Raw genomic sequence first — 10,733 nt, 5'->3', positions numbered from 1 at the left:
GCACTGTGATGGCATTCAAGCACTGGTAGTCGCAACACAGGCATAAGTCCTCCATCTTCTTTTTCATGAAGAGGACCGGGGCCGAGAGCGGGGAGGTCGAAGGCCGGATGAACCTACGGGCCAGGTTCTTTTCCAGAAAGTCCCATAAGGCGGCTAGCTCGGGCTCCGAAATGGAGTACAGGCGTCCCAAGGGCAGGGGCGCGTTGGGCATCAGGTCCACCGCGCAGTCGTAGGGTCGGTGCAGGGGCAAGCGGTCCGCCTCCTTCTCGCTGAACATGTCGGCGAAGGGCGTCAGCTCCGGAGGCAAGGAGACGTTCGGGGCAGAGACGTCCTGGCCGGCACAGGTGTGGCGAAGGTGGTCGACACACTGCAGGCTCGGGAACGAGATGGCGTTTCTCGACCACGCCACCTGAGGGTCGTGAAGCCAGGCCATCCCCAGGACCAAGGGAAAGTGCAGATCCGCCGTTACGTAAAACTGGATCGCCTCCTCGTGGTTCCCAATGGCGAGGCGCAAGGGCTGGGTAGCGAATTTGATGGGCCCCGCCACGAGTTCCGGCCCATCAATAGTCTCGACCCTCAACGGAGGGTCCACTGGAACCAAGGGGACTTTGTAATGGGCCACAAAGGCCTGGTCCATAAAGTTTGTGGTGGCCCCCGAGTCCACCAGCGCGTGCGCCTGGAGCCCCTCCGACCGGTTAGCCAACAACACCCGGGTGTTCAAAATCAGGTGCCGAGGGGGCTCACAGTCCACAGCCGCCGACTCCGGCGGGGCATGGTCACGTGCCTGACCCAGAGTTTCCCCTAGGCCAGGCCTGGCCCATTTCCCGGCTGGTCACACCGAGACTCCGGAACAGGCTTGAGCGGTCCATTCCGCTTCTGGGGACACGAGGCGGCAAAATGTCCTGCCTCGCCGCAATAGAGGCACAACCCCCCTTGACGTCTCCGCATCCGCTCCTGGGCTGTTAGTTGAGGTCTGGCTGCTCCGAGCTCCATGGGCTCCTCAGCCGTCGCCACAAAACGCTGTGCGGTCCGGAGCACTGTCGGTGCGAAACGCGTGGGTGCTGATGCTGTCGGTGGTTCCGGAAGAGCCCGACGGGGCCGTCGCCGTTGCAGGCGGGTGTCGATGCGCAGGCATTGGGTCACCAGCGCATCGAGGGTCGGTGGTGCCTCCACATGAACCAGCTCATCCTGCATCTCGTCGGAAAGGCCGTCCTGGAAGGCGTCCATCAGCACCACCTCATTCCAAGCCGAATCCTGGCCTAGCAGTCGGAACTCTGCAATATAGTCCTGCAGGGGGCGCTTGCCTTGGCGGAGGTCCTTGATGCGCCTCGCTGCCGTCTACACCCGGAGGGGGTCCTCAAACATGATGTGCAGGTGTTGTAAAAAGCCCTGAAAGTCCAGGAGCAAGGGGCTATCTTGCAACAACAGGGGCGTGGCCCATCAGGCGGCAGTGCCAGAGAGGGAGCTGATAACAAATGCCACCCGAGCCTGGTCATCCGGAAAATCCTCCGGCCTCATTGCCATGAACAGTTGGCATTGTCCCAAGAAGGCCGGGAACATTTCCTGCTGCCCAGAAAACCTATCTGGCACGTTCACTGGGCATCTCGGATGGGGAGGGGGAGGAGGGGGAGCTGCAGGAGCATTTCCCAAAGCAAGTTGGGCAGTTAGCTGTGCTACTTGCTGTTGCAGAAGCTGATTGGCCTGCAGTATCTGCTGTAACTGCTGCTGCAGCTGTTGGTCCATAGTGGGTTAACGATGGAGTATGGTGTGACGAACAAGATGATCTGTCCCCGTCCACACACACACACAAACACAGCCAGCCGAGGGTTAAGGAAACACTTTGGAACACACCCAGGTCTTATCTCCAACTTGGCAGCGATTTACACACCGTCTGCCAAGTGCCTTTATTTTCACAGAAAAACAGAAAGACAAATACTCAGCTTCCAAATGTCCGAAAACAATAAATCTTTCTCTCCGCAGTTCCGAATGAGGCTTTAGTGACTATCCAAGGTTAGTTTTGTTCGTCACAAGAATCACTGACCACTATCCTCTATTATATAGTCTCTGGGGTGTGGTCCAGTGACTCAGTTCTAATCCCTAGCACGCCTTCTGAGCTGCTGCAATAGTTTATCACGCCTTCGGAGGCGTGCGTCCAGGAATGATGTTTCTCCGTCACTCTGATCCGAGCCACCTGTCTCCCTGCTAATCTCCTCTCCCTCGGCCGGCACCTGAGACAATGCCAGAGGGGAGGGGCCTGAAGAAGGAGGCCTGGCTGACTCCTCTTCCTCATGCTCGGAGCTTTCTTCCTCCGATGGGACAGGCTCAGAGGGCAGGGCCACAACAGAAATAGACTTCATCTGAAAGTTGGGAAAGGCTGAGCTAACTCTGAATTCTTATCTGTAAGACAACTCTATTTCCTCTTCCAGATTCAGATGACTGTTTCCCATGTCCGGAAGAAAACTATCCTAACAAGGACCAGGTGCTTTGCATTAAAAAACATACGACCTTCTTGTCTTACAAAGAACCCTTGGGAATCACCTTGACAAGCGTGGCTTTCTTCTTTTCTTTAATCTCAACCATGGTACTGGGGATATTCATTAAACAGCGGGACACTCCCATTGTCAAAGCTAATAACAGGAACCTGACCTATAGTCTTCTAGTTGTTCTCCTCCTCTCCTTCCTTTGTACTTTACTTTTTATTGGACAACCTGACCAAGTAAAATGTCTCATGCGACAAATTGCTTTTGGCATCATCTTCTCTGTAGCTCTTTCTTGTATATTGGCAAAAACAGCCATTGTGGTCCTTGCTTTCATGGCCACCAAACCAGGCTCCCAAATTAGAAAATGGGTGGGGAAACGGCTGGCCAACACAATTGTCCTATCTTGCACTTTGGTGCAAATAACTATTTGTAGTGTGTGGCTGGCAATTTCTCCCCCATTCCCAGATTCAGACATTCACTCCATGCCTGAAGAAATTGTCCTGGAATGTAACGAAGGCTCAGGTATCATGTTTTACATTGTCCTTGGCTTTATGGGATTCTTGGCAGCCATCAGCTTCACGGTGGCCTTTCTAGCCAGGAAATTGCCTGATAGCTTTAATGAAGCCAAATTTATCACCTTCAGCATGTTGGTCTTTTGCAGTGTCTGGGTTTCATTTGTTCCCACCTATCTGAGCACCAAGGGAAAGTACATGGTGGCTGTGGAGATCTTCTCCATTTTGGCTTCTGCAGCTGGATTACTCAGCTTCATCTTTTTCCCCAAATGCTATATTATTGTCATGAGGCCTGATTTGAACAGAAAGGGAAAGCTGATAAAGAAACAAAACTGAACTCCTTCTTATTTATTTATTTAGTAAGCTTCACTCTTTAGTTCAAACTTCATTCTGCGTTCAATTTGGTAAAGTTAGTTCAGAATCAATCCTTCTTCCCCAAATAATCATGAGTAACTTATGCACTCCATAAGAAAGACAACTTCATTCTTTATTTCAGAGATAGAGTAGTTTGCTTTTAAAAAGCAGGAAGAGCCATATATATATTTCTTGAGTTACTTGTTTTTTTATGCCAAATATTCAGTATCAAAATGTTATGTTATGTAGAAAAGACCAATTTTCAGCAAAACCTGATTTCTAGTCCAACAGCATACAACAACAGACATGTGAATATTTTGATGGAATTCTGAAAGGTGTTTTTCAAAAGGCAACTGGACTTTCTTTCTTTCTTTTTTCTTGAAGTCCAGTTGCCTTTTGAAAAAGCACTTTTCAGGCAACCATGACCAGGATTATTGAGAATCACCACAGACATTGTGGTGGAACGGCTTTTTTAAAAAATTGGAATAATTGGAATAATTAGACCAGGGATGTCAAACTTGATTTCATCAGGGTAGTGTTTGATCTCGGGGGACCAGGATGGGTGTGGTCAGCTCAACATCACTCCTGTTGGGGGCACCTGTGGCGGCCCGAGTGCTCTGCCAGCAAAAACAGGCTCCTGAGCTCCATTTTCAGTTGTGTTGGTGACCTGCAACCCTCTGTCAGCAAAAATGGAGATCAGGAGGGTCACCTGCGGCTTTCCCAAGCTTCATTTCCCAAGCTTCCCAGTCCTTTGCTTTTTTCCAGGGCAGCTGGATCCGCACCCCGGGCTTTGAGATTGACACCCCTATTCTAGACCATATTTATCCATTCAGCAAACATATGCATCTTTTTACCACCCCTATGGCCAAAAATTGCCATTTGAAATATATATCATTGTAATTATTTATTTTTCAGATCCAGATCAATGTTTTCAATACTCAGAAGGCCAATATCCAAATGAAGCTCACAATCTTTGCATTCCCAAATGCATCGTATTTTTGTCTTACAAAGAACCACTTGGTCTCACACTGACTATTGCTTTATTTTTTTCCATCACTTCAGCTTTTGTGCTTAAGATCTTTATCAGTCACTGGGACACTCCTATAGTAAAAGCCAACAATAGGAACTTCACTTTTGTTCTTCTCATAGTTCTTCTCCTTTCTTTTCTCTGCACTCTGCTGTTCCCTGGGCAGCTCAACCAACTGAAATGTCTCACACGACAAACTTCTTTTGGCATCATCTTCTCTGTAGCCATTTCTTGTATATTAGGGAAAACAACCATAGTTTTTCTTGCCTTCATGGCCATCAAGCCAGGCTCCAAAATGAGGAGGTGGGTGGGGAAAAACCTTGCTCTCTCTATTGTCCTATCTTGCTCCCTGATGCAGATCACCATTTGTATAGTCTGGGTGGCTATTTCACTCCCATTCCCAGATTCTGACATGGACTCCATGCCTGAAGAAATTGTCCTGGAATGCAATGAAGGTTCAAACACAATGTTTTACCTAGTCCTTGGTTTCATGGGTTTCCTGGCTGCTATTAGCTTTATAGTGGCCTTCCTTGCTAGGAAGCTACCTGATAGCTTTAACGAGGCTAAGTTTATCACCTTCAGCATGTTAGTCTTTTGCAGTGTCTGGATATTATTCATTCCCACCTATCTGAGCACCAGGGGAAAATACATGGTGGCTGTGGAGATCTTCTCCATTTTGGCTTCTGCAGCTGGATTACTGGGCTGCATCTTTTCCCCCAAATGCTACATTATTGTTCTGAGGCCTGATTTAAACAGAAAGGAACAACTGATAAAGAAACAAAATTGATTTCTTCCCTTCATTATACTATAACTTATCTAACCTGTGGCTTCAGACATATTTCTGTGGTTAAGACCCTGCATTCATTTTGTTTTGCTTTAATCATAAATAAAATTGTAAAACATGCAGTTACTTTATAAGTAAGATATATTATAGGTGAATTTTTCTGAGAAATAAAAAGTGCAATGCAGCTACCATAAGAGTTATTGAAGGTTACACTAGAGAAAAAGATTTCTACAGGAAAACAAAAAAAGTGATAAACTAGTGTGAAGAAGAAGACAATTAAAAGAAAGAAGAGGAAGAAGAGATATAAAACTTAATATATAAGATTTGAAACTTTTTCTCAAGTTGCATCAAAATCTATTTATTTACTTCAAATTCATAGACCAAAACCGGGGGGAAAAAATGCTGGGCCATGTCTAACCACACTGGCTCAGTGACATGTGTGGCCAGCACTCCCCCCACCAGGGACCCATTAATCTGCTCAAACCGAATGGGGTTAACCAATTTCCTGACCTGTACCCATAGATCATTGGCTACCACTCAGTTTATCAGGCATTGGGTACACCCTGGGTCTATCAGCACCTTATATCTACCATCCCAACCCAACTATAGGTGAACCACAACTATAGGTGAACTAAAGGCATTAATGTTTGCTGACAAATAATGACTTCTTAATTTAATAATGTTCTTTTCTCATTATGGAAGTCTAGTCAAAGTGCCTGACTTCTGTGTCATACCATCTTATCATACCATTACAAAGCTGGCAAACTTGTTCTTTTTCACTATGTTGTTTACTTACATTCCTTAGATATTATCCCTTTGACTGCAATCCATTTCTTCTCTTGTTGCTACATAGAAATGGCAAATTGTTTTCTCCTAGATGAGATCAATTATCTTCTTCTGCAATACCAAAAGAACAAGAGATATTGTGCCCTATAATTGACATTGTTTAATTCTACTCCTCTGGTCTCTAGGGAGTTCCAAAGAGCAGAGCAAAACAGACTGATGTTATTAATATTTCTTGTTCCTAACACATTCAAATATGAGGTTTAAAGAGCAAGGCTCTGTGATTCTGATTGTTTCTGCTATACATTTCTGCATTCAAGTCATCTGAAAGAAAGAGGCAAAATGTTAGATTGTCCTATATTCAAAAGCCATATCAATCAAATATGGAGCAAGGTTGATTCTGATTGCTTTCCCTATACATTTCTGCATTTCAATGATCCCTGAGAAGAAATGTTAGATTGTCGTATACTCAGAATCCATATCAATGATCATTTGGGCAACAAACATCCGTGATTTGCTATGTTACTTTTCAGGCTGTGGGTGATAAAACTGCTTTCTCAGGTCATATGCCATGGTGCTAAATCCACTATCAACAACCCTAGTATTAAGACTAGTATTAAATACAAGTCTTACCATTCAGGTGATCTCATCATTGGTGGCATTATTTCTCTGATCTACATGATGTCTAACCTAATCACCTTCAAAACAATTCCATCTGAAGAACTGCTTGATGATCCCTTGTACGTAGTTATTATTCTTAACTATATCAGTTCCCAAATCTGGTTGGATAAATAGTTAATCTATTTTGGGGATGGCATAAATGATTGAACTATAAATTTTATTTCCTTTCAGTTAACTTCCTGTGCTCAGAGATTGTACAGTACATAGTTCATAATAATTGGGTTAACAGTAAAACAGAGCTTTTTCCCCTCGCTTTGTTTCACCTTTATAAAATTTTTACCACTATACTTGGTCTTGCTTAACAGATATCCTTGAGTTTTCCTCAATGTTCTGATTTCTAGTTTCCCAGTGCTTCTGTCCAAAACACCAATTCCACTATAGTATTGTATGTGTGTAACTGCTCAGATCACATTCTGCACAGAAAAGAAATTTCTATAAGGTAAAACCAAAGTTTATTTGGAGACTAAATATGCATTCTAGACAGAAGCATTTCTACTATTTCTATTATTGGGATATGATTCTATTCTTTTGTTCCATGTCACTTTTTCCTTGATTGATTAAGTCTGGCAGAAATTCATCAGTGAAGAATAGAAGTAGAAGTAGAAATAGAATGCAAAACTGCATTCAGTTTTGGTCACCACGATGTAAAACAGATGTTGAGAATCTAGAAAGAGTGCAGAGAAGAGCAACAAAGATGATTAGGGGACTGGAGGCTAAAACATGAAGAACGGTTGCAGGAACTGGTATGTCTAATTTAATGAAAAGAAGGACTAGGGGAGATATGATAGCAGTTTTCCAATATCTCAGGGGTTGCCACAAAGAAGAGGGAGTCAAGCTATTCTCCAAGCACCTGAGGGCAGGACAAGAAGCAATGGGTGGAAACTAATCAAAGAGAGAAACAATTTAGAACTAAGGAGAAATTTCCTGACAGTTACAACAATTAATCAGTGAATAACTTGCCTCCAGAAGTTGTGAATACTCCAACACTGGAAGTTTTTAAGAAGATGTTGGATAACCATTTGTCTGAAGTGGTATAGGGTTTCCTGCCTAAGCAGGGGGTTGGACTAGAAGACCTCCAAGTCTGTTATTCTATTCTATTCTAATTACACATATGGGTTAGATTGTTAAACTGCTAAGGGGAAATTCATGAAATTAAGACTGCTATCATGTCTCCCCTTAGCCCTTCTTTTCATCAAATTAGGCATACCCAATTCCAGCAACCGTTCTTTATATGTTTTGGCCTCCAGTCCCCTACTCATCTTTGTTGCTCTTCTCTGCACTCTTTCTAATTCTTTTTCTCTAATTCAACTTCTTTGACATCACAGAAAGGATTTCTTAGGAAATGTTGCTTTCCAGATTTTAAGATATTGCAATTTCTAATGTGTCACAATATACATTACTTCATCTTTCAAAATGAGATAGAAACATCACGATGCTATAAAAACATTTTAAAAGAGATATGTAATTTAGATAACTGAAAGATAGGGATACCCTATCTTGGATACCCATCCAAGACCGAGTGGCTGTGGTTTCCGACGTCCCGATATAGTCAGTTGACGCCATCTCTGACTATTGGGAGCGAATCACTGGCCCCCACGGAGAGGGCTCGCAACTTGGGCGTCCTCCTGGATTCACGGCTGTCTTTAGAAGACCACTTGACGGCCGTGACCGGGAGGATTTTCTATCAGGTTCGCCTGATTCTCCAGTTGCGTCCCTTTCTGGATCGGGACTCATTACACACAGTCACTCATGCCCTCGTCACCTCCCGCCTGGACTATTGTAATGCTCTCTACATGGGGCTCCCCTTGAGGAGCACCCGGAGGCTCCAACTGGCGCAGAGTGCGGCCGCGCGGGTGGTGATGGGAGCGTCATGGTGCTCCCATGTGACACCTCTCCTGCGTGAGCTGCACTGGCTCCCAGTGGTCTTCCGAGTGCGCTTCAAGGTTTTGGTTACCACCTTTAAAGCGCTCCATGGCTTAGGACCTGGTTATCTATGGGACCGCCTACTACCACCAATAGCCTCCCACCGGCCAGTACGCTCGCATAGAGAGGGACTCCTCCGGGTGCCATCAGCCAAACAATGTCAGCTGGCGACCCCTAGGGGGAGAGCCTTCTCTGTGGGGGCACCTACCGTCTGGAATGAGCTCCCCCCAGAGATACGGAGGATCCCGGATCTGCGCACCTTCCGCCGCGCTGTGAAGACTCTTTTATTCCATCAAGCAGGCTTGGCCTAATCTCCTCCCTCTTTTAATATATAAATTTTAAATCTGTTCTTAAATTATTGGGGTGTTTTAATTTGTCTGGGCCAAAATGATTTAATTTGATTTTAACTGGTTTTTTAAATTTTTGTATTTATGTATTTTATTGCTTGGCTGTTCACCGCCCTGAGTCCTTCGGGAGTAGGGCGGTATACAAATCAAATAAAACAAAACAAACAAACAAACCAAAGAGTCTATCTGCTAAATAGTTGATTTTATACTATTTTTGTGGTAAAGAGAGGACAAGTATTTTCTACAGGCAGTCTGGTTTTTTCTTTCTTTCTTTCTTTCTTTTTTTGGAATTGTTAAAAAAGATTATAAAATTGAAATGCAACAAATTGTGCGGAAATTCCATTGTTGTGACCTAGGCACTGCCCTCCCTTAAAGTTTGTTTTTACAGACATACCAGCATATCTTGTCCTTGATCTTTGCTGTAAAGGAAATCAATGAAAATCCCCAGATCTTGCCAAACATCACTTTGGGCTTTGGTATATATAACAGTTATTTCATGGCAACGTGGACCTACCTTGCTTCTATGGAGCTCCTTTCTTCACATGACAGATTTGTTCCCAACTATAAATGCAGCATCGACCAAAACTCAATTTGTGTTATTGCAGGACCCAATTCTCATATCTCTCAGGTTATGGCCGACATTCTGAGCATTTACAAGATTCCTCAGGTATTTATTTATTTATTTATTTATTTATTTATTTATTTTGTTTGTTTGTTTGTTTGTTTGTTTGTTTTTTATTTTATTTATCAAACATGTACAAGATAGCAGGTTTATGTTTAGTATGTTTATGTTTATGTATAAACATAAACATAAACATAAACAAAGGAAGTAAGTACAGATAAATGGGGACAGTAAAACAGGGATGGCAGGCATGTTGGTGCGCTTATGCATGCCCCCTTTACAGACCTTTTAGGAATGGGGTGATTCCACGGTAGACAGTTTGAGGTTGAAGCTGTGAGGGTTTGAGGCTGTAACAATGGAGTCAGGTAGAGCATTCCAGGCATTGACCACTCTGTTGCTGAAGTTGTATTTTCTGCAATCGAGTTTGGAGTGGTTTACCTTGAGTTTGTATCAATTGTTTGCCCATGTATTATTGTGGTTGAAGCTGAAGAAGTCGTTGACAGGTAAGACGTTGTAGCAGACAATTTTGTGTACTATGCTTACATCTGACCACAGGCGGTGCAGTTCCAGATTGTCCAAGGCCAGAATTTCAAGTCTGGTGGTATAAGGGATTCTAAGGTTCGCCTGATACGCCAGTTGCGCCCCTTTCTGGATCGGGACTCCCTATGCATGGTCACTCATGCCCTCGTTACTTCCCGCCTCGACTACTGTAACGCTCTCTACATGGGGCTCCCCTTGAGGAGCACTCGGAGGCTCCAACTGGTGCAGAATGCGGCCGCGCGGGTACTTATGGGGGCGACATGGCGCTCCCACGTGACACCTCTCCTGCGCGAGCTGCATTGGCTTCCAGTGGTCTTCCGAGTGCGCTTCAAGGTGTTGGTTCTCATCTTCAAAGCGCTCCATGGCTTAGGACCCAGTTATTTACGAGACCACCTTCTGCCTCCGATAACCTCCCACCGGCCAACACGCTCCCACAGAGAGGGTCTCCTCAGGGTGCCGTCTGTCAGGCAATGTCGGCTGGCGACCCCCCCCGGGGAAGAGCCTTCTCTGTGGGGGCACCCGCCCTCTGGAATGAGCTACCCCCAGGGATACGACTAATCCCGGACCTCCGGACCTTCCGCCGGGCCCTGAAGACTTTTTTATTTCAGCAAGCCGGGCTGGGTTAAAATTTTTAATTGGGTGAATTTTATGGGTAACGGGGTTTTAAATTGGAGAAGCCT

At 44.9% G+C, this 10,733-nt stretch overlaps 1 protein-coding gene across 1 annotated transcript; it reads left to right on the top strand.

Annotated features, from left to right (window-relative positions):
* Positions 1-500: 500 nt before the first annotated feature.
* Positions 501-3,328, top strand: LOC139324427 (vomeronasal type-2 receptor 26-like). Its single transcript, XM_070954140.1, has 2 exons — positions 501-549; positions 2,427-3,328. Exons 1-2 carry the CDS (start codon positions 501-503, stop codon positions 3,326-3,328), a joined length of 951 nt encoding a protein of 316 aa, XP_070810241.1.
* Positions 3,329-10,733: the final 7,405 nt, after the last annotated feature.

Source organism: Pituophis catenifer, unplaced genomic scaffold (genome assembly GCF_029215685.1).
Source record: "Pituophis catenifer annectens isolate HBS135680 unplaced genomic scaffold, rPitCat1.0.hap2 SCAF_15, whole genome shotgun sequence".
Taxonomy (NCBI): Eukaryota; Metazoa; Chordata; class Lepidosauria; order Squamata; family Colubridae; genus Pituophis; species Pituophis catenifer.
This window is presented reverse-complemented; position numbering and strand designations above follow the sequence as displayed.

What these genes read in the sequence shown, in the direction of transcription:
- LOC139324427 (XM_070954140.1), top strand. Translation starts at nt 501, where the DNA reads ATGGCGAGGCGCAAGGGCTGGGTAGCGAATTTGATGGGCCCCGCCACG. An exon ending in TTTGATGGGCCCCGCCACGA is followed by an intron (nt 550 to 2,426) that starts GTTCCGGCCCAT and finishes TTCCTCTTCCAG; the next exon opens with ATTCAGATGACTGTTTCCCA.